The following is a 23,210-nucleotide window of genomic DNA, read 5'->3' as shown; positions in this document are numbered from 1 at the left end:
AGTTGCCCAGAGAAACTCGGTGCCACCTCCTCGGTTATCCTATGATCCTGTTAGAAATCTGGCGATTTGTAACAGGAACATAGGATAACCGAGGAGGTGGCACCGAGTTTCTCCCGGGCAAAAATTTTAGGGGTTGAAATTTTCGATTTCTAACAGGATCACAGGACAACCGAGGAGGTGGCACGGTCTTCTCCCGGGCATAAATTTTAGGGGTTGAAATTTTCGATTTGTAACAGGATCATAGGATAACCGAGGAGGTGGCACGGTCTTCTCCCGGGCATAAATTTTAGGGGTTGAAATTTTCGATTTCTAACAGGATCACAGGACAACCGAGGAGGTGGCGCGGTCTTCTCCCGGGCATAAATTTTAGGGGTTGAAATTTTCGATTTCTAACAGGATCACAGGACAACCGAGGAGGTGGCACGCAAAGTTTTCTCCCACCGCAAGAGAATTAACGTTAACTTAGGTCTACGGGTGATTTTTAAGGATCAGGAATAGGCGATTAGAGGGTTCGCTAGACCCACTCGTCTAATTAAACATACTCATTGTTATTGTTCAATAAGTTGCTTTATTACATTACATATTTTACAGTTTGTTATACCTCAGGTACCGCAAGTACATACATCTTTGAGCTCGTTTAAAAGAATATTAACAAATTGTCCAGTCTTGACGTCGGCTCCTTCTCTCGTTTCTTGAGGTTGAGACCTCGTAGAGTTTTCGGCCATCACCTGGTTGCTCGATAACGTTTATAACTCCACTCGTTATCGCATCACTTACCAAGATGACGGCGTTGGTGTAACTTCTGCTCGTCTATGGTGGCGACTTAAGAACGTCGCTCACCAAGACCTATTTTCATGATCGACCGCTGCGCCGGCCTTAGAATCAATCTCATTAAGGGGTTAACAGGTTTCCGGTCAGTAGACGTCCGAACCAGTTACATCGTAGCCGTTCGAGCCAGCAGTGTCGATTCTTCCCACTCGCGATGGTGATGTAAACGATCGACTAAGACCTCGGGACGGAAACTCTGCAAAATGGGAGATATCATTGGTACGGTATAATCGACTCGATCGAGAAACTCGTAGGGTCGGACGATGAGCGGAACGCGTATCCTTTGAGTCGGGGCGAAGAGGACTCGTTTATGAAACTTATCTCCGAACTGGGTATACAAAACGAAATTTCACGAGGGTCAGGACCTTCTTTAGGACCTACACGTTGACGTTATAAAGTTTGAAACGATTCGGTGCCCTGAGTTCGGAGAAAAGTTCCATAAACGAAAGCTCTGACGGCACTTTCGCATCGCCTTAAAAAACTCTCCACAGGATATAAAATCTTGATAATACAATTTCGTTATCGTTAAATTGGACGCGTACTCTTTCTTTCCTACAGAAGTAACTCGAAACGGGAGCAACATGGCGTACCAAGGTCTATCGAAGCACGTCAACTTCGAGGTGGTTCCCGACCCCGAGGATCGCTTCACCCTGGAGGAACTCATCGGCGAGGGGACTTACGGGGAAGTCTTCTCGGCGCGAGATAAGCAAACCGGTGATCGGGTTGCGATTAAAATTCTGGAAAACCTGGCGGACAATATCGAGGAGATCGAAGAGGAGTTTCTCGTGCTTCGGGATCTGAGTCTTCACCCGAACATACCTCTTTTTCACGGGCTGTTCTTGAAAAGAATGCAGTCTTCTCACGAGGAGGACCAGTTATGGTTCGTGATGGAGGTACTGGATCGTTGCATGGAATATCCTCCGATCGTTCGAGAAGTTCCGCTTAAAAAGAAGGACGAAAGAAAAAATGAAGGATAATTATTCCTTTTCGTTTCAGCTTTGCACGGGAGGATCCGTGACCGACCTCGTGCAGGGCTTGAAGAAGCGAGGCAGTCGTCTGACGACCGATAAAATTGCGTACATTATTCGAGAGACGGTGGAAGCACTGATTCATCTGCACGGTAACCATTGCATGCATCGCGACGTAAAGGGACACAATATATTACTAACCGAGGAAGCCCACGTCAAGTTGGTCGACTTTGGCGTCTCTTCGCATCTCGCGGCCACCCTGGCCAGAAGAAACACGTCCGTTGGGACGCCGTATTGGATGGCTCCCGAGGTATGAATCCTCCTCCTGGTCCCTCCTAGAAATGGAAAAGACATCGTTACCGTATGCGTCCTCGCGTTGTTTAGGTGATAGCCTGCGAACAGCAGCTGGATTCGTCGTACGACTGCCGATGCGACGTCTGGTCGATCGGAATAACGGCGATCGAATTGGCCGAAGGCGATCCTCCGCTCTCCGAGTTACACCCCATGAGAGCGCTCTTCCAAATTCCAAGGAACCCTCCACCGGCGCTCAAGAATCCGGACCTTTTCTCCCCGGAACTGACGGACTTCGTAGCCGAATGTCTCGTGAAAGATTTGGAACACCGGCCCTTCGCCAGCGAGCTCCGGGAGCATCCGCTGTTGGCGAACGTGGAGTCGGCCGTGGAAGAAATCAGAGCCGAGCTGCGCGAAGAGATTCGCCGGCAAAGAAGCGAAGGCAGAGTCCACAGGTAACGGACCGAGTCCACGAGGTAGGATAACGATCGAAACCCCAATCCCGCTCCCACTGGTCCCTGTATCGGTTTATGTCCGTTCGCAGGCAGCCGGAAGTAACGACCAAGCATGGCAAGCTCAAGACGGACCGAAAGGCTCGGCCTGAAAAAATGTACAGGGATGACCTGGCGGCGTTGGACATGCTCTCGGAAGAAACTATCGTCGAACAGCTACAACACCGATACGAGCATTCGCAGATATACACCTACATCGGCGACATCCTCGTGGGCGTCAATCCGTTCAGCAATTTGGGACTTTATACCGGCCTCGTGAGTGGCGATAGCGAATGAAACGAAATCTCGTTGTTAGGCCCGGTAGAAACGAGTAAACGACGATCCGAAATTTCAGGAACAAAGAAGATACAAAGGCCAAGCCAGGTCGGACAATCCGCCGCACATCTTCGCCGTGGCCGATGCGGCTTATCAGGCTCTTCTTCATCAACGTCAAAACCAGGCGATCGTTATAAGCGGCGAATCGGGAGCCGGAAAGACGGAGAGCGCCAATTTGTTGCTGAAACAATTGGTGTACCTCGGCAAGGCACCCAACCGGAATTTAGAAGAAAGAATATTGCAGATCAATCCGATCATGGAGGCGTTCGGTAATGCCGCTACGGGGATCAATGCAAATTCCTCGAGATTCGGGAAGTACCTTGACCTTACCATGACAAAAGGTGGAAAAGTTACCGGAGCAAGAGTAGCGGTGTATCTGTTGGAACAGTCCAGGGTGGTAGCTCAAGCCGAGTAAGTAACTTTTAATATTTCAAAATGTACCGTGAAATTGGCGTATCGAGTCCGAATGAAATTTTCTGGAAAAATCTATAAAATCATGTTTTTCTTAACATCGGGATTGGATTTCAGGGGAGAGGGAAATTTTCACGTTTTCTCCTACGTGTACGATGGACTGGAGGCGGACGACCGCCTTAAGGAATTCCAGTTGGACTGTCTTAGAAATCGGCATCGTTATCCGTCCGATCCCGGTCAGACGTCGCAAACTAATATCGATAAGTTCCAGCAGCTGAAGAACGGATTCAAACTTCTCGGGTTTCAAGACAGCGAAGTCGACACGGTGTACAGTGTCTTGGCTGTCATTCTTCATCTCGGTGACATCGAGTTCAGTGAAGTCGTGTCGGAAGATAATACCGATAATAAGAGCGAGGTCGTCGACATGGCTCCTTTACGGAGAGGTGAGTTTCCTTCGTTTTTCGTATCGAAGCCTTTACGACGCTACTTTAAATAAAGTGTCTCATTCGAATCGACCGATTTCGCGTCACCTCAGTCTCACGCATCCTTTCTTCTCGTCAGTGTCTCAACTACTTGGCGTCGAGACAAATGATCTTCTCGAAACATTGACATCGAATTCCGTCGTGACAAGAGGAGAAACCATCACGAGAAATAATACAGTGGCCGAAGCAAGCGCCGCTCGAGATGCAATGGCCAAAGGCCTTTACGGTCGATTGTTCGACTGGATGGTTAACCAGATCAATTGCTTATTAAGTTTCAATCGTTCCCCTAATTACGAACCGTTGGCGATCGGCTTGCTGGACATCTTCGGATTCGAGAACTTCCCAAAAAATTCCTTCGAGCAGCTCTGCATAAACGTGGCGAACGAGCAGATACAATACTACTTCAACCAGCATATATTTACGTGGGAACAACAGGAGTACATGGCCGAGGGAATCCCAGTCGACGTAATCGAATTTTCCGACAATAGACCCGCGTTGGACATGCTTCTCAGCAAGCCGATGGGACTGCTGGCGTTGCTGGACGAAGAGAGTCGCTTTCCAGGAGCTACGGACAAATCGCTCATCGGTAAGGATTTTGCAAAATGTCGAATGGGCCTCTTGTAGAATGCACAGGACGTTAGAAAAATGGCGAATGCGATCTACGTAGCGATATCCTTCTCGAAACCGGAAAATTATGCACCGACCCTAATCCATACTTATTAAATCGGAGATCGTACAATCGATGCAACGAATGATTTCCATTGCAGAGAAGTTCCATAACAATATAAAATCCAAGTTTTACGTGCGACCGAAGTCGGATGCCGTTTGTTTCGCCGTTCATCATTTTGCTGGACGCGTCGTGTACCAAGCGGACGGTTTCTTGGAGAAGAACCGAAACTTCTTGCCACCGGAAATGATCCAATTAGTGCGCCAATCGCAGTTCGATATGATCCGTTTCCTCTTCCAATGTCCCATTACGAAGACCGGCAATTTATACTCGGCCATCCAGGACACTGGCTCTCGAAAGACAATTCAGTCTCATCGAAATACGAAGGTAACCAAACGAGACCTCGAGTAATCCGACACTCGCATACGTGCATTTCGGTGCAAGAATGCTTGCCAATTAATCATTTATAGAGACTCAGTCGACGATGTACCATTCGGTTTGTTTTTACATCGCAGGAACGTTATTCGAGCAGAGGTTTGGCTTCGCAGTCTAGAGTGCAACAAACGGTAGCTACGTACTTCCGTTATTCTCTAATGGATCTTCTGCAGAAAATGGTATCGGGCTCGCCACAGTTTGTCAGGTGCATTAAGCCAAACGATTCGAGAAGCCCGAGATTCTTTGACCGAGAAAAGGTTATTAAACAATTGAGATACACCGGAGTTCTGGAAACAATTAGAATTCGACAAAACGGATTCTCTCACCGAATACCATTCAATGAATTCTTAAGAAGGTTCGTCCTAATTTAAATCGAGCGTTTGTACGATTGATTTTTAATCTCTGTCGTACGTATCGCAGATACTGTTTCTTGGCGTTTGGGTACGACGAAAGAGTCGTGGCTAGTCGAGACAACTGCAGATTGCTCTTGGTGCGTCTTAAGATGGATGGCTGGGCCCTGGGAAAGACGAAGGTCTTCCTCAAGTACTACCACGTAGAGTTCCTATCGAAGATGTACGAGGAACAGTTGAAAAAAATTATCATGGTTCAGGCGTGCGTAAGGCGTTGGCTGGCCAAGATCAGATTCAAGAAGCAGAAGTGGCAACTGGCCATATCGGTTGTGACGTTGCAACGTCACATTCGAGGATGGCTCACGAGGAAACACATGGAGACGGAGACGTTGGAAGGAAGAGCCAAGGCAGAGATCAGCGAAGAGGAAGGTGAGAAATCTATAAACCGGATGGAACGATTATGGATGAAATACAAATACATCCCGGCTTACCGCTTTGAGATCGGTGTAATTTTCACGTCGATCGAAGAACCGCGATGTAGATGGAATTCTCAATTGTCTTTTATCATCGTAGATCCACTGGATCAAATAAATGAAATAAACAACGAGATGAACTGGTATAAGAACAGAATCCTGCGAAGCATGTCTCAAGGAGACGAAAGCGTTAAGAGTTTAGAAGAGAAACGCGGTAGAGAGAGCTTGAACAAGGATGACGCAGCAGTTGTCATTCAAAGTCGTAAGTTATCTTTACGTTTGCCACCTTCGAATCGTTCTTTCGAGTATCGCTAAGTATTTCCAATGACTCGTGAAACGTTTAGACTTTCGGGGTTACACGATTCGCAAACGGTTTGGATACGAACTGGAGGAACGCTTCAAAACGATCTTGAATGACTACGATAACAAGCAGGACGGTCTTAGAGCATTACTGAGAGAAGGATTGAGAAACGAGGATGCCGCATTTATAGTACAAAGATGGTATCGCAAGGACGGGAAAATAAAGAAGAAACCTCAAACGAAAGACTCCATTCATCCAAAGTTAAGGCAGGCGGATCTCATTCAATTCTCACAAAATGTAAGTTAACGAAAAGCTTTTGGGAGCTCGAACTCGGTCGTTCGATGACTCGAAGTTCCGCTACCTCGATATCATTTTGTAGGTTCACATGAAGAACCAAGAAGTGCACAAGAACTTACGACGTAATAAGGCCAGCATCAGATTAAACGAGATCGAAGATCCTCCAGAGGATTACGTCCGTCCTCAAGGATTCGACATGGTGAATGCCGTCCTACTGTATCGAAGCGGAGGTCGACCGGAAGCCGAGGAAACTGCAAAATTCTACAGAGACCTGAAGGAAGAAATGAGCAGGTAAATATTGATTTGGTAAACTGGCGATGTCGTTCCTCTACCGAAATCCCAATAGATATGTATTTTGAAATTTTTCACTTTTGACGCTCGCATCGAAAGTGGTTCGGAATTCGAAGACGACGAAGTTGGCTGGGACTCACCGTTGATACAGCTAGAAAATGACCTTCACCCGTCGGCGAGGTACTGGTCGATAGAAGATTTAATTTTGACGGATCCAGCTAGTCTAGTAACGATATTTGAATCGATTACCAGTCGCACGAACCAAATTCTGGAAGTGAATGCCGAACGGCGGGAACGTCTAGAGGCACAGGGGGATTTTGCAGTAGCCCCGGATCAGCAGCTCTCGGATATTTGGCACAAGGCTCTCAGGAACCCGGGCGAATCGTCAAATACCGAGGCAGCCACCAATACCATCAAGTATGCCCCGTTGCAGTCAAACCGATTCGTTAAATCTCTGGCTGACATGTTTTCATTTACTAATCTTTGTTTCACGCGATTTATTCTATTTTGTTAGAGGTATCATGGCAAACTTTCAGGTAATTATTTCAAACCACTAAATCTCTCATACTAAATGTTATACATCGGGGCAATTTCAATTTTAGAAGTTAGCAAAAAAGAAAATATAGTTAACCTTTAATACCATACATTTTCGTGGTTTCTTTCAGTACAAGGACTAATGGACTGCATCCCCACAACTTGCGACTCTCTGCCAACCTTACAACCTCGAAACAAAGGTTTACAAACAACTTTTCATATATCTACGATCCAAACTGCATACGACATAAAGCGCGTCAGTGGCACCACGGAATGAGCGAACGATGTCGAGGTCTTAACTCTCGATAGAATATCTGCCGGAATCATCAGGAACGGATATATGCATCGGGAAAGAAAACTTAGCCATGTGGAAATAGTAACGATGTCGAAATTCCAGTACCGAAGAAGTAGAATTAGGTAATTATTAGGTGTGGTGATTTCATGTTTTGTACGGAAGAGCCTACACAGTTCGAACTAGTTGTTATGTAGCTTCTATTTAAAACAGTTTCTTCTCGAAATTGGAGAATAGTTCAGCGTAACGGAAAATACATTTTAAATACCAAGGGGTTAACGTTCGCTATTAATCACTTTCATAATTATGAGTCGATACATGTTCTGAATTTAGGATTTCTGATTAAATTAATAGCAGCCCGGTTTAATAACTAACGATATTATTAACAATAGCTGTAGTCCTTGGTGCGAAGATTTGATTTAATAATTAATAGGAGTTTGGCGTCTATATCAATTTGTTATGCAATTACAGTCAGTAAATATATTCTAGGCGATATAAATTGTGTTGAATACTTAAAGGTGTGTAGCAGTATCGTCACATAATTAGAAATTACTCGTTATTACAATAATATAACTTCTTCTAAAATGTTCCTAAAACATGGATGTTACGATTATCGTAGCATATATTTAGTTTAAAAAAATTACGAAACACAAACGTTCCCTCTTGTTATCAATAAAATACAGATAAGGGAATATGGATTGTTATTGCTTACCAATGAATGTTAGAAAGCACCGATCCCCCAGACTCACTACGGGGAGGTTGCTGCGCCCCGACGCCTTCAATAAAATAAATAAATTAAGTTAAACGTAGTGGAAAACGGAGGAAGGGGGATATGTTGAGGTATGGTAGGGTGAGGTGGGTTGCGGTAGGATGGTGTACGGTTGAGAGGGGAGCAGGAGGGTACTCACGTATATACACGTGTACAAGCAGGTACCGATGCACCGCTCCGGCGACCCGAGAGGTAACAACCAATAACGACGCTGCGACCGTACGCTCAGCCTCATATAGGGGCGTGCCCAGTCATGCGCACGCGCAATTCCTTATCACCCCCTTTATATACGTTCTAAAATTCAGTGTATTCACCACGTCCAGTCCTATCGGTCCTACGGTCTAGTCGCGTCCGAGTTCGTGGATTTTAGTCCATCATACCGGGAAGTGTTTTAAAAGTGCCAGAATAGGAAACAAATACAAAGTTCAATATGCTGTGCTCTTCAGGATTTCTTTCCAAGTTGCTCGGGAAAGAGAAAACCTTTAAACATGTAATTGCAGCGTATGCTTCTACGGGTTTGAGACTTTGGGTATGTTATTCCATTTATAGGTTATGCTTGTTTGGTTCTTACATGTGAAGTTATTACACGAAGTACTTCTCGCGATAATATTTATTATAGATGGCCGATATAAAATTTAGAATTCTTCTATTGTACTTGTCCACATTTTTGTCACTTCTATTATGATGATTATATTGAAATTATTTTAGGAGCAAGATATCGATACTGAAATAAAATTTAAAATAGAAGAATATTGGAAAGATAAAATAAATGAAGTACCTAATCTTAAAAAACTCGAAACAAGGGATAAATTTTATGTTCTTTCGATGTTTCCATATCCTTCTGGTGCTCTTCATATGGGCCATGTGCGGGTTTACACTATCAGTGATTCGGTGTCTCGTTTTTATAGAATGAAAGGTAGGTAAGGAATATCGGTAATTATTGAGTACAGAATTTCTTTATATATATATATTGCTATTGGAATTTTTTTTCAGGGTACCATGTTTTACATCCTATTGGATGGGACGCATTTGGGTTGCCTGCAGAAAATGCAGCCTTAGAAAGAGGAAGAGATCCTAACGAATGGACTCAACGGAATATAAGTAATATGCGTGAACAGTTAAAAATGCTCGGTTGTCTGTTTGACTGGGATCGTGAAATTCAGACCTGTAGTCCCGAATATTATAAATGGACTCAATGGTTGTTTCTGAAATTATTTGAACGTGGTCTAATTTATCGTAAACAAGAATTTGTTAACTGGGATCCCATTGATCAAACAGTGCTGGCTGACGAGCAAGTTGACGAGAACAATTGCTCTTGGAGATCTGGAGCTAAAGTTGAAAAGAAATTGTTACACCAGTGGTTTATTAAAACCACTGCATTTGCTGAGTAAGTACCATTGAAAGTAAATATTTCTACTGATAAATAATCGACAAAACTCTTTTATGGAATAATTGTTCAGAATATAAATCTGAGAGCATAGACACGTTTATATCTTTTATAATTGTTTACTAGTAGAGAGCTGGTTTCCATTAAAAATATTTACCAAATTTTAATCAGAAGAATATACAAGGCGAGGCTCGTAAAACAGGCCATCTGAGTTATTTCTTTATTTTTAAGGCTAAAAAAATGCTTAACTTTGTGTTAGGTTTAGAGTGATCTATGTTGTAAAGTCATGTACTCACTCGCTAGAAATTTCGATTGGACGTGTCTTGACATTAAAAATCATAATGTAGATTTTCTATTTAGTAATGTTTACAGTTGTAATCTTAACAAATGTCTAGGCTGAGATACGAGTGAGAAAAGCCCATGAGGATAATCGCGTCCAGTTCCTGAACAGCTGGTTTTTCCAACTCAAACATCTAAAGCTCAAATCAAAATCCCTGGCCTGAACGTCGTAGCCTCTCCTTGTAAGCTGAACGTTTTTTCTTAGTACGTTATGTAAATCCTAACTTCTCAATAAACAAGCGTTTCCATCCTTGTAGGTCTCTAATGGAGGGGCTGGATGACAGAACTTTAAAGGAATGGAGGGACATTATAGCCATTCAAAAACACTGGATAAGAGAATGCAATGGCACTAATTTCGACTTCGAGTTAATCTCTAACTTACCGGAATACCCCAAAAAATTAACTTTATGGACCGAATTTCCAGAGTTTGTTGAAGAAGCAAAATTTGTGGCAATTTCCGACAAGAGTATTCTCAATAAAATGGAAACATTTAACACGACAGGTGCGACGAAGCGTTTGAATGCCAAAGTGAAGAATCCGTTTACCGAGAAAGAGATACCGATTTTTGTTACCAATGAAATCGAATTTCCGCCGTTTAGGGACAATCATTTGGGTATACCTTGCATATCGGAGAAGGATGCTGAATTCTGCCATTCAATGGGATTAAAATTTGAGTCGAAGAATGTGCAGTGCTTTGAGGAACGGAAACAGAAGCAAGTAGAAGTGCTGAGCAAGGCCAAGGAATGGAACATTGGTGGATACCCTGTTAGCTCGAAATTGAGAGATTGGCTAATTTCTCGACAAAGGTATTGGGGAACACCGATTCCAATTGTTCACTGCAATGTGTGTGGCATACAACCAGTTCCTAAAGACCAGTTGCCAGTGTTATTGCCAAAAATCACTGGATCTGAATTCAAAGCTGGAAAACTATCTATGTTAGAAGCGAGCGATTGGTTGCAAACGAAGTGTCCCAGCTGCGGGAGTCCTGCAAGAAGAGAGGCTGATACTATGGACACATTCGTCGACAGTTCGTGGTACTTTATGCGATATGTAGATCCACACAACCCTTTCGAGATCTTTGCCTTAAACAAGGCTGAAAAATTCCTGCCAGTTGATCTTTACATTGGGGGAAAAGAACACGGTATGTGGATTTATCAAAATCGTCGTGGAACATTTTCTTATATTTGTGCAGTTAATTGCTGTTTGTGATCGTCTTTGTGCGACAGTATTGACGCAATTTATGTAAATGTTTATTTTACAGTTAATTACTATTTATATTCACCTTTATGGATTAGTATTGGGATAATATGCATAAACCTTTTTGTTAGTTCAGTATTCTCTCTGGTACTTCCTGATGCTTAAAATTAAATAATAATGCAAGTGCAGGCATAAGTGTTATGTTACTTTTTTCAGCTACGCTCCACTTGTATTATGCAAGATTCATCAACCATTTCCTACATTCGGAAGGTTTGCTACCGACCCGAGAACCATTTAAGCAATTATTGGTCCAAGGCATGGTGATGGGGAAGACGTATCGATTGAAGAATACCGGAAAATATCTTGAAGAAAAGGAGATCAAGATGGTAGACGATACGTGTGTCGAGTCATCTTCAGGGGAACCTGTGATTGCAGCCTGGGAGAAGATGTCGAAGTCAAAGCATAATGGCGTTAATCCTATGGATGCCATTTCAAGTTATGGCATTGATACGACTAGACTTCTAATTCTAGCAGATGTAGCTCCAACGTCGAATCGAAATTGGCCGCCAAATAGTAAGTGCTCGTTAATGGGTTATCTCTAAAAAATGTTGCATGTTTAATTGTTATTTACGTGATGTCTCGTTACAAGAGACCGATGGACTATGCCAAGTATTTTAAGATTTTGGATTACCAAGTACTAAATGTGAATTTTATATTTTTAGCACTTCCTGGCATTCTCAATTGGCAGTTTAAATTGTGGAAATCTGTACACCAGTTTATTATAACACGTACTAAACTTCAATCAGGTGAAATTAAATCTAAAGTAACGGAACAGAAATTTGCCGAAGAGGATACTTATATGTTCGACAGCAGGAACTATTACATTAAAGGAGTTACGTTCAATATAATTGAGTCACAACAGTTAAGTGTTGGCATATCAAAACTGCAAGGACTTACTAACAGGTATGTTTAAATTAATATCAAATTAATATGAAGAATATAAATGTTAGGAAATACTAATCATAAATAAGCCAAAAAGATAATTGACAGACTCCATAGTAACATTTTTATTAATTTACAGTTTGCGGAAGGTTTCATTAGACTGTGTAGGAAGGAGTCGAGAATTTGAACGAGCATTAGCTGCGCAGATAATAATGCTCGCACCGATGGCACCTCATTTCGCATCTGAATTATGGTCTGGTTTTTGTTTGGCTCCCAATCGACTTGTACATAACGATGAAATACAATGGGACAAAGATGTGTTGCAACAAAAGTGGCCGGAACTGGATGCTGCTTATAAATTAACACTTTATGTGTTTGTAAGTATCTTTATACTTGCCCACTCATAAATGTGACGAAGTAGATAAAACTATCATTTTAATTAGATGTGAAATAACTTAAGTTTACTGTAGTTTAAATTTTCTGTGGGAGTTCGGAAATGAACAAGAGCATCATTGAAGGTGAATTACAATTGTGTTATTTCTTTCAGGTTAACGGGAATGAAATTATGAAGTTAAAAATTCCCGGAACTGAATTAAATGGCATGACCATCGACGAAGCTGCTCGGCTAGTCATGAAGGAAAAGAAATTTAACAAACATTTGTTTGGAAAGCGTATTATTAGTCTGTGGCTAGACTTAGACGAAGGGAACGACGCATCTATTGCCTTTGTTGTTCAACAGAAAGAGAAAAAAGCATTGCAGGCGAATGTAATGTAGACGTAAATTTGTAAACTGTTCTTTTTTTTTTTTCGCATTTTTTACCTTTACTGTAATTTTGTTACTTGAAGAAAAGTGAACTTTCGCCAATTTGTGCAGTCTCTTTACGTTGATACAAACAATTGCTTCAATAGATGATAGCAGATGAAGCTTCGCAGACGTAAAGCAAAAGTCAAGGTAATATTTTACATCTTTATATCGTTCCATTATAATTTATAATTATTTAGATCTTTCACGACTTGCCTATAATCGTGTGGTTGAGAATGAAATTAAATTGGAAATTTCTCATCTTTATTATGGGATACAATTACAGTTGACATCGAGAATAATTAGTGAGCATACATTGAAATATTCAACGATAAAAAATGATATTACGATTACATCCAAGATTTTATCACAGAGGTACAAGCTTTGCTTTGACGCAATTCCTGACGAGATATTTAGAAAATATATACACTCTTTACAGAATCTTATTGATACAAGAATATCACTCGCGTTAATAATACAAGTGGGTGAGTGGCCCATAATTGAGTTGCCTTTGAACCTACATGTACGTATTGTTCGTTTGCTTAATTGACAGGCACATTGGGTGATATAATTTGTCATATAACTTTGAATCCCTCGCATTAAATGTATTTCTGACTTAATACAAAGAGAGCTACTGCTGTTGATATTGTGATAATTTTGTGTTACTTGAAAGACTTGAAAGGAATGTTTAAAATACATTTTGTTTGTAGAGATCTGCGAACTTAATTGCAATAAAGTCAGTAGTTATTAGAAAATGTTATCGATCAAAAAGAATCAATGCGAGGGGTTAACACTTGTTTCTGGCAATCTCGATAACGTCTGGATAAAGACTTGAAATTGTACTGATTTCGTGCATCAGGTATCTGGATTATAATTTTTCATATCCTTAACATCTTTAGCATCGCATGTTCTCTCGTTAATTTATTTATCTGAATTTCTATGTGCAGGTTTACATCTTTATAAATCCGTCAGAGTCAAAATCTTTCTTTTATATTTATAAGCGGTTTTTTGGTGATTGTTTCTCACGCTTTGTGCTAGTTTATAAAAATATCCTTTATAATCCACATATTTAGTGTCCACGCGGATTTGTATCGTAAATGTTGAAATTTGCCGTCTTTTCTCTTTGGTGAAAAATCTTGGTGCTTTACAATTCCTGGTGGAAAAGTGAATACAAATTCGAGTCTCCGATCGATCGATCGATCTTCTTCGGTATTCATTTAGGCCGACGGTTTCTCTCCATATAACAATTTACAAATTGCATTTCTTAGAGCAACGTTAGATGTAAAACTTGTGTCGTGTAGTGGCTCGTTCGTCATCGGACTTGTATATTTTCCACAAAGAAACCACTCGTTAATAGCCGCCCTTTCGTACGTATATCCATCTAGATTATTAATAATGATTAATTTATTAAGGTGATATGAAAGTATACTCCGAATTGGGTGACGCCTGTTTTTAGAGCACAAATTTAGTTGCAGCTAAACGTCATAGATGACGACGATAGTCCTAAATTTAAAATACCGCCAAGTGTTCGTACTTGAAATTTACCTAGACACAGGACAGGCTCTTTCATGATCTCGTGTGTTATTGGACACACAAATTCGTGCGGAATTTCCGTTTCATCCAGAGCTTCCATTAAATTGCTGTCTTCCCTCTTCAGCCAATATAATTGCATTTTAAACTCCTCGGCTTCCTGAAGTCGTAAGTGATTTTTGTGTATTAGAAGTAACGACTTTTGACGTATATTTGAAATTCTGCCCGGATTAAAATGAATCGATTAATGAAGTAATTAAGAAACAGTAGTACTTCGTCATGAAGTTGCAATCTCGCAACCAGTTCTGTCTCCGACATCAAGAAAAGATGTCGCCCAGTTAACGAAGTGCCTTGGATCTTCGGAATTAAATCGGTTAGTTCGATATTAGTCAGCCAGTTTGTAACGTCATCCGTTCTCCAATCAGCTAGCTGTTAAAATAACAATTTGTTCTTCATAATTGGGTAACTAATCAGGAAATAATTCGATTTTGCTTCAACTCACTCTCCTCCGATTATGTCTTAGATTATCTACTAGCATACTTTGCGAAATCAGTTCTTGCGGTAATTTCCAAACTAACACGGCTTTATCTAAGGCACCTGAGTAAAAAAGAAACAATGTACAAATTCATCTAATTATTGTAGGAAAATAAATCGCTAAGTTTGTGTAACTACCTGTTACAAAAAGAGACGTACTCTCGGAGAATGTGCACGTTGTTACTAAACCTTCGTGGTTTTCCAGCACGAAAAGGCACATTCCGGAGTGCTGAAACGAAATGATATTCTACATGGAAATTACCCAAGATATGATTTTCACTCACCACGCTCCAAATTCGAGCTGTCTTGTCCGTTGCAGCACTTCCCAAAATTTCTCCATGTATCGGGGAAAATCGAACGTTCATCACGTTTCCTCCATGACCACTCAATAATTTATGTTCTTTATATGAGATATTATTTTCACCACTTATCTCGTTTTCTTCGTCGAGGTGAAAAATTGTAATGTGCCACAATTTCACCAACGAATCATTTCCACAAGTAGCTAGGGTGTAAAATTTGCTTTTGTTGGAGGAATTCAATTCCCTACTTCCTGCAACGATAAGGAACAGAAAATTACTTAAAATGTCTCCCATTTTTATAATCCAGAATTTTTTAAAATCTAACATAAGAAAAATCTTTCCGCAATATTTGTACGGCTGTAATGGTCGACGTGCCTAATATCGGTCCGAAATCGCATCCTTGAACCCCCAAATCATGGCCCTCGTCGCAAATTAATAATGCACCGATGCATTTTCTGTCCTTAATGTCAAATAATCTCCATGTACCCTCGCTGCAGGCTGTGACAAGATATTTCGAGTCTGGTGTAAATGCAATTGCAGTAATTGCATCGGAATGCCCCTCGAAAACTCTAAAAATAATTCTCTCTTGTATTGTTCCTCAACCTATTACAATTTGTCATTTATTAATAATGTGATTCTTAAAGTTGGAGCGTTGAAAAACATAATGAAAGACGATTTAAAAATTGTTCGCTCTTAAGAATCACTGCGTTATTAAATGCATACTGCAACTCCTTCATGCTTCCCACGTCCCATAAAGTTGTCTTTTCATCGTCACCCGCGGTTGCAAAGGATGTTCCATCGGGTGACCACCGACAAACGCGAATTCCAGATCCGGAATTTACTAAAGATACCTTTGCATGGCCGCCATTCTATCGAGTAACGAGAACGTTATCACATATCCGCGTTAATCGAAAAAATTGAAACTGTTAAAAATATTAATGAAATTTCACCTCTGTATCCCATATTATGGCGGTGCCGTCTAAAGAGCAGGAAACCAACATTCTTCCACAAGGGCTGAATTCCACAAAATTGACACTGTACTTGTGACCATCCAAAGGACTAAATGACTTCTCATTGAACCTAATTTCGGGACTTTCGTACCCGGAAACCTTCCAAATTCTCACGAGCTTGTCACTGAAATCATTGAATTCCTCATCTTAATTTTAGTTGTAACTCGATTAAATTAACGTTAATTCACCTTGAACCAGATGCGATAAGGCTGTTTCCGAAAAAATCTACAGAATTTACTGCTCCTCCGTGATCATCCAGTTCTTGGATCAGGGTCACTTCCTTTGGATTTGTTTCCGCATGTTTTACTACTTCCTGCTCTTTCGAGGCCTCCTAAAAAATATGACTGGCATTAGGAACGGGGGAAAATATATTTTTAACATTTCCAAATGTAGCGTTCAAATTCATAGTTTAGGTAAACATAGGTAATCAGCTGGACATAGCAAACAGAGATCACTGGAAATTATTGGAAGTCACCAAAACGTTGCTACAATTTTAGAAATAATAAAACTGTTACCGCTTCATCGCTATCGGTAGGATGCAATTTGAAATTGCAATGTCGGACCAGTTCGGAATCCAGTGATAAATTATCAGTGAGGTTCCATACTTTCACGGATTTGTCATTTGAACCTGAAGATCCGAGAAAATTGATTATCGTCATAATTAAAACTCAAGTTTCCGACATTTCAATTTTTTTGACCACTGGAAGTCTTTCAAAATTTATTCCGACACTCGAACGTTACCTGTTGCTAGTAAAGTACCATCTCGCGAAAATGCACAGCATGCAACGTATCTTTTGTGACCACCCAAAACTGAAATTACTGCTCCACTGACCTAAAAACGAAACGTCGAAAATAAACGAGAGTAAACCTTTTTCTCGTTATATTTCGTGCGATTACGTGCAGACTCGTAATCGAGTACATTTTCGGAATTCTTACTGCATCCCAAATAATTGTTGTCTTGTCAAGGCTGGTACTAGCGAGATATAATCCACTCGTACTGAAACGAGTACAAGTCAACGTGCTTCCATGCTTTTCCAAAATTTGATTCAACGTTATCGAGGCTGTCCTAGGTTGTTGTTCGCATTTTTCTTGCACCACGTGGACGTTCCAAATTTTCACGTTATGATCGTTACCGCAAGTAACCAATTGATATAGTTTTGTAAATGGCTCGACACCTGAAAGTAAATAAAAAATATGTCGTTGTTTCAGAGTCTCGATGGTAGTTCCGTAAACTAGACAATACAGAGATTTGCCTTAAAAAGGTCTTTGAAAATATTGAGGAAAAATGACTTATTCGTACATATGACTTCCTGGACAGGAGAAAAGTCACAGCAAATGACGCCCAAGTCGTGGGCATCGTCGACCGAGGCTGAGAAATGAATCGCCTGATTATCGGTAATACAGCGGTCCAATAAATCGGCAGAAGAGAAGAGCTTCAAAACGCCAAAAGTGCAGGAAGTGACGAGCCAGTTGGAATCCGGGGAGAAGGAAACCCCGTGGACCGCTCCCTCGTGATGCTGGAAACATCTGTAGAGAAATTTTCCCATGATTACCGATTTCGTTTCCTTGAATATTGAAAGTTCCACGTTTAGCGAAATTCATTATACCTGATTAAATTTCGGCGTACCAAATCCCAAAGACACACCTGACCGTTATCACCCGCGGTTACCAGTAAAGTGGAGTCCGGAGAAAATTTGCAAACTCTGACCGACTCTCCGCCAATTTGAACCATCGTGTGGATTTTGGCCCCAGACTGCAATTGCAATGTCGAAAGATTCACATTTCTCTGGTTGCGATATTTTAAACGTCTTACGCGTAAATTCCAGAGCTGAGTAGTCCCGTCGATACTGGAAGATGCCAACATAGTTGACTGGGGACTGACTTTGACAGCTGTCACTCCGTACTTGTGTCCGCGAAGTGGAGAATAATATATTTCGGCGTATCCAACGCCTTGTCGCCATTCCCACACTCGAACACTTTTATCCCTTCGAATTAAATATCGCGGTTAGTAATTATAACTAATTATTCGGTGATTTACTATTTACCCCGAACCAGTTACTAGCGTGCAATCTCCGGCAAAATCGACACTGGTGACATCGTTGGTGTGTTTAACGAGAGTTTGCAAAATCTTCACCTGTCCCGTAATGACTACCATCTTCCCTTCTGTAATTTAATTAAGTAGAGAGCTCATTAATTTCTACCTTTTCTCCCTTCTCCTTTAAGACTACTCGTCATTGAAATAAAAATAGCAGAGTGTCCCTGGTTATCGTTTTCCGATGTGAACTTTCGATATTATTCTTCGGTATTTTCCGCCATTGACACCTCGCATCGTTGCGACATTTACTTTCGACCTGTAAGCGATGTACTCGGAATGACAGCCATTGCATATTTTACCGGACACTAGCTACCAGTTATTCGCGCCATTTCCTGATATTCATATTGAGCTGACGTGTAATAGAAGTATCGATTGCAGCCCTAACAAGCCGGAACTTTTTCCAATATTCGATGCATTTTTAATCGCGCAAAACTCGCGACTTTCCTCGTCACGTGGTGATCATGAATTTCTGTCCGAGAATACTCACGTCTAAGTTAAGCACATTTTTGGAGTAATCCTTCCGCGATCGTTTCCAGTCTTCTATTGCCAAAGTCCTTTGTCTCGGCTTGGCGACTTTTTCTTCTTGAAAACGGGAACGCAAGGTACTTTCTTAATTAATTATAAGTAGAGTGTTAATGCTTTTAGTCAGAAAGGAAAGAAATGAACGAAACGATGAGTGTTTCAGAGGGACCGGCTGCACCTTCGGGAAGTCACCTGCTTGCAATGAAGTAAGGACGTTAAACGCATGTCCACGGTACAGCCGAATCGATAACACGTAACAGGAGCCGGAATCGACTGGGAAAGAAGAAAAACGGCGTCTATACTCTCGAGGGAACGCAGACATCTGTTTATAGAAATTTTGAAAATCAACGCGCTCGTCGCGAACGGAGCACGATGTAAAATACAAATTTGTTAAGAACTAAGTCTGACAAAAAATAATAAAGCAAGTTATTGAATAGTAACAATGAGTATGTTTAATTAGACGATCCTGTCTAGCGAACCCTCTATTCCTCTATTCCTGATTCTTGAAAATCGCTTGTAGACCTAAGTTGCCCAGAGAAACTCGGTGCCACCTCCTCGGTTATCCTATGATCCTGTTAGAAATCGGAAATTTCAACCCCTAAAATTTATGCCCGGGAGAGACTCGGTGCCACCTCCTCGGTTGTCCTATGATCCTATTCCACCTCTGGCGATTTGTAACAGGAACATAGAACAACCGAGGAGGTCGCATGGAATTCTCCCGGGCAAAAATTTTAAGGGTTGAAATTTCCGATTTGTAACAGGAACATAGGATAACCGAAGAGGTGGCACCGAGTTTCTCCCGGGCAAACATTTTAGGGGTTGAAATTTTCGATTTCTAACAGGAACATAGGATAACCGAGGAGGTGGCACCGAGTGTCTCCCGAGCACAAATTTTAGGGGTTGAAATTTTCGATTTCTAACAGGAACATAGGATAACCGAGGAGGTGGCACCGAGTGTCTCCCGAGCACAAATTTTAGGGGTTGAAATTTCCGATTTCTAACAGGATCACAGGACAACCGAGGAGGTGGCACGCAAAGTTTTCTCCCACCGCAAGAGAATTAACATTAACTTAGGTCTACGGGTGATTTTTAAGGATCAGGAATAGGCGATTAGAGGGTTCGCTGAACATGCTCGTATAATTAAACATACTCATTGTTATTATTCATTAAATTGCTTTATTACATTAAATATTTTACAATCTATTATATAAGTAGCGCAAGTACATAAGTTCTCGAACTCGTTTAAAAGAATATTAACAACTAGTCCAGTCTTGGCCTCGGCATCAGATCTCGAAGAGTTTCCGGCTATCTCCTGGGAGCTCGATGTAAAATCCAAGACAAGGATACCCTCTGCTATTCTCTGTAAATTCCTTTAAATCATTACTGGGGTCTTACGGTAAAGTTCCACAATCGCGCGCTGAGAGATGAGTTGGGAGATTGCTCACGGATCGCATCCTGTGCGACTCCCACTGGAGGATGCGGACCTTCGCCGTCGAGCTACTGTGTTCGTAGGTGCGAAAAAAATTCACCGGGAGCGGAACCGTGTATCTGCCATCGCGATTGCGCGAACCAGCGCGAACGTACCCTGCTCGTGAGCGATCTCCCAATTCCACTAATTTATGGCGAAGCTTTCAGTCAGAGATCGTAGATGGCGCCACTCCACATTTCCACCGATACAATAGAGTTTAATCCCTTCCAAGCTACCCGAGGGACACAAACAATGGCTTGAGAATTAAGAGTCAAGAAACGTCAAAAGGGGCCGGAACGTATTTGAAAGTGTCAAGCCGCAGTTCCAGGCAAACAAAAACTGCGCTCGATTATGCTCGATAAGTAAAGCAGATCATGAGAACAATAGAAGCGAAGGTGGTAGTGTTGGGTTCTCAAGGTAATTCGTGATGATAGCATGCCGTTGGAATCTTTTCTGTTGTTATTACATAATGTTAAGCTTGAACGATGTGTTGCTGCCTAGAAAACTATGTAACGTTATGGGATAGATTTCATGTCGAGACGGTAATTGTTTGGATAGTTAATCAGTTGAAAAGAGAGGTTATCATATGTCGTTCGTTTACGGGGAATTCCTTGAACCCGACATAGGGACGCAGACGGTTCCTATTGGTCGACTCGTCACACATATGCAAAGCGCGTCATTGTATACTTTGAACAGGATAAATTCAAATCGTTCATTTCAATGTCAAGAGATGACTTTTGCATTCATGATTTTTTTATAATATGTTTGCTACTAGACACGAATGATTGACAATTATATGTGGATTCCAATTCAATTTTTATACATCGAATTCCAGAACAAAGTTTTATGTCTGAAATGAACGACTCGATAACGGATAAAAACTTCGTTTCAGGTGTGGGCAAGACAAGCGTGGTCACTCGTTATGTACAAAAAGTATTCAACCACCAGGTTAATCCTACCATCGGAGCATCTTTTTTCACTTGCAAGATGTATCTAGAAGAAACGAGAATCAAACTTCAGGTTCGAAATAATATCAACTTGAAATGAAATTTAGGTCCGTTCTTCGAGTAAAGGTTTAAGTTATAAAAAAGCATAAACGTACGCACAGAAATATTTGTAATGAAACTACATCGTTACGTTTCTTTGTGAAAGTTATAAAGATATGTATTTTTTTTTCCTTTTACGAACACTGACTTTGATTCTTTATTTCTTTAATCAAGGTTTGGGACACTGCCGGCCAAGAGAGATTTCGATCGATGGCTCCGATGTTCTATCGAAATGCAAGTGCAGCGCTGTTGGTATTCGATCTGACCGATGCCAAGAGCTTCGATGCAATTCAGACGTGGGTGAACGAGTTAAAACGGAACGTAGACGAAGCTATGGTGCTAGCGGTCGTTGGGAATAAGAGTGACTTATTTAAGGAACGCAAAGTGAGCTCCGACGAAGGGTGGAATTATTCTATGAAGATCGGTGCCACATATCACGAAACTTCTGCACTTCACGACGAAGGTGTCGAACAAGTGTTCTTAACCATCGCGTTGGGCATTATTAGACTGAGTTCAGGAAACATCGATCTGACTACGAGCCTTAGAGTGTACGACTCGACCAGTTCCGGCTTGAGTAGCCCCGGATTGCCATTGAGTCCTTCGAGCGAAGAGAGTTTTGCCAATACCAGCATCGCTCACGCCATTCACGAAAAATCTTGGGCTTGTTGTTAATATATGGTCGCCTCGGATCGAAAGACACTGACACGATGGTTCTAAAAATGGCTGGTATCACAAATTTCAAAGTTCAACGATCTCAAGCCTTGCGCGTTAAATATTCCCTAAGACTGCTAATTCTTAACCCGTCGCTTTGTTTCGCGCATCGTCGTTTCACTGCCCGCGATACAACATTTTCTATTCAATTCCGTATTAAAAGGAAAGAACGATCGACCTAAGACGTACCACCAAATATTGTATGAATTTTTCACAGCGGTATATATTATACAAAGTTTTGTACCGAGAAGAAATGAAATATATGTATATATGTTTGTAAAATGGCTCGTTCGCTGTACTTCGCGCTTATTCGTCCTTTCCTTTACATTTCCCGATCGTCTTCAAGTTTTACCATCGCAAATGATAATTGCACAATGAGTCAGACCGATTGGCCGAGGGACCCCGAGCGTGACTCCTAGCTTTGTCTAACAATTCGTCCTATTCTAGTTGCGTAAGCCTTACCTTAATATGCGTCCGGACCCATTGGGAGTGCGCGTCCCTGCAAGAAAAATATTTCTAGGCGCTGCCTTTAAAAGAGAAGAATGAATTTCGAATTTCGTTCCCGACCCGATAAAAGCGGTTGGACAAATTAAAAATGAAATCTTACGTCTTCGTGGAACAATTGTAAATGAGGGTTGGCCTAAAAGCGGTCAGACTGGGAATGAGCGCAAAAGTCGGTCGCAGAAAAACTCGTGCAAGCAAATCGCGTGCTTTTAATGGCGATGAGGTTTGTTGGACGCATCGTCGCAGACATTAGCCGCGTGCGCCGGTTTTGTTGCACTTAGGCAAATACAATGGGCCGTAAACCGATCCTCCGGGCGTTGCTCCGCGGACGATTGCGATCTGCAATCGGTACGAGACAATTGGCACGCCCTCGTCGGGACACGCCCTCGCCAATTAGAAGAAAGAATTCCCCCAGGAAGATCCTTGACATCCTTCGAGTAACCTTCCGACGTTCCGAGATCCGGGAACTCGGCCGCGGTTCGCGCCAAATGCGTTTACCCGAGCTCAAGGGGTCAGGGCTCCTATTCTCGAATTCATCCCGAGTTTATCGTTCGATGTCCCACCGTTCTTTCAATTTTATTCATTTCCTAGACGTAAGACTGCGATTT

At 41.7% G+C, this 23,210-nt stretch overlaps 3 protein-coding genes across 3 annotated transcripts; 2 read left to right on the top strand and 1 right to left on the bottom strand.

Moving 5' to 3' along the window:
- The first annotated feature begins 641 nt into the window (after window positions 1–641).
- LOC105698126 lies at window positions 642–17,593 on the top strand. Its single transcript, XM_012422104.2, has 27 exons — window positions 642–1,047; window positions 1,387–1,721; window positions 1,825–2,106; window positions 2,181–2,542; window positions 2,632–2,854; window positions 2,934–3,325; window positions 3,443–3,768; window positions 3,887–4,393; window positions 4,575–4,861; window positions 4,990–5,264; window positions 5,330–5,688; window positions 5,833–5,994; window positions 6,077–6,330; window positions 6,413–6,621; window positions 6,721–6,801; window positions 6,874–7,038; window positions 7,287–7,458; window positions 8,626–8,745; window positions 8,925–9,132; window positions 9,210–9,603; window positions 10,200–11,083; window positions 11,356–11,712; window positions 11,862–12,102; window positions 12,221–12,458; window positions 12,629–12,847; window positions 12,991–13,033; window positions 17,466–17,593. The coding sequence occupies exons 1-26, from the start codon at window positions 1,032–1,034 to the stop codon at window positions 13,018–13,020; spliced, it is 7,098 nt and encodes a 2,365-aa protein (XP_012277527.2). The 5' UTR covers window positions 642–1,031; the 3' UTR covers window positions 13,021–13,033; window positions 17,466–17,593.
- Window positions 13,131–19,044, bottom strand: LOC105698141 (WD repeat, SAM and U-box domain-containing protein 1). Its single transcript, XM_023433389.1, has 16 exons — window positions 18,302–19,044; window positions 17,864–18,241; window positions 17,557–17,783; window positions 17,193–17,431; window positions 16,998–17,088; window positions 16,772–16,884; window positions 16,445–16,587; window positions 16,197–16,380; window positions 15,970–16,115; window positions 15,607–15,815; window positions 15,232–15,500; window positions 15,086–15,176; window positions 14,916–15,010; window positions 14,687–14,842; window positions 14,429–14,573; window positions 13,131–14,264 (listed from the first exon to the last, which is right to left on the bottom strand). The coding sequence occupies exons 1-16, from the start codon at window positions 18,409–18,411 to the stop codon at window positions 14,101–14,103; spliced, it is 2,760 nt and encodes a 919-aa protein (XP_023289157.1). The 5' UTR covers window positions 18,412–19,044; the 3' UTR covers window positions 13,131–14,100.
- Window positions 19,045–20,570: 1,526 nt separating this feature from the next.
- Window positions 20,571–22,429, top strand: LOC105696683 (ras-related protein RABF2b). The gene is made up of 3 exons (XM_012419352.2): window positions 20,571–20,758; window positions 21,234–21,361; window positions 21,562–22,429. The coding sequence occupies exons 1-3, from the start codon at window positions 20,716–20,718 to the stop codon at window positions 22,057–22,059; spliced, it is 669 nt and encodes a 222-aa protein (XP_012274775.1). The 5' UTR covers window positions 20,571–20,715; the 3' UTR covers window positions 22,060–22,429.
- The last annotated feature ends 781 nt before the right edge of the window (window positions 22,430–23,210 follow it).

The sequence above is a fragment of the Orussus abietinus genome, unplaced genomic scaffold (genome assembly GCF_000612105.2).
Source record: "Orussus abietinus isolate OABI.00-Male unplaced genomic scaffold, Oabi_2.0 scaffold13, whole genome shotgun sequence".
Lineage (NCBI taxonomy): Eukaryota > Metazoa > Arthropoda > Insecta > Hymenoptera > Orussidae > Orussus > Orussus abietinus.
Note: the sequence above shows the minus strand (reverse complement) of the source record. Positions and strands in the feature narration are given on the sequence as shown.

Excerpts from the sequence above, each read along its gene's own strand:
- LOC105698141 (XM_023433389.1), bottom strand. The coding sequence starts at position 18,411 with ATGGTAGTCATTACGGGACAGGTGAAGATTTTGCAAACTCTCGTTAAA. Across the intron at positions 16,116-16,196 it reads CCATAATATGGGATACAGAG|AATGGCGGCCATGCAAAGGT; the intron begins GTGAAATTTCAT and ends GTTACTCGATAG. Across the intron at positions 15,816-15,969 it reads GGAAGCATGAAGGAGTTGCA|AGTTTTCGAGGGGCATTCCG; the intron begins GTATGCATTTAA and ends AATTATTTTTAG.
- LOC105696683 (XM_012419352.2), top strand. The coding sequence starts at position 20,716 with ATGAGAACAATAGAAGCGAAGGTGGTAGTGTTGGGTTCTCAAG. Across the intron at positions 20,759-21,233 it reads GGTAGTGTTGGGTTCTCAAG|GTGTGGGCAAGACAAGCGTG; the intron begins GTAATTCGTGAT and ends ACTTCGTTTCAG. Across the intron at positions 21,362-21,561 it reads AAACGAGAATCAAACTTCAG|GTTTGGGACACTGCCGGCCA; the intron begins GTTCGAAATAAT and ends TCTTTAATCAAG.
- LOC105698126 (XM_012422104.2), top strand. Across the intron at positions 9,133-9,209 it reads TCGTTTTTATAGAATGAAAG|GGTACCATGTTTTACATCCT; the intron begins GTAGGTAAGGAA and ends ATTTTTTTTCAG. Across the intron at positions 9,604-10,199 it reads AAAACCACTGCATTTGCTGA|GTCTCTAATGGAGGGGCTGG; the intron begins GTAAGTACCATT and ends CCATCCTTGTAG.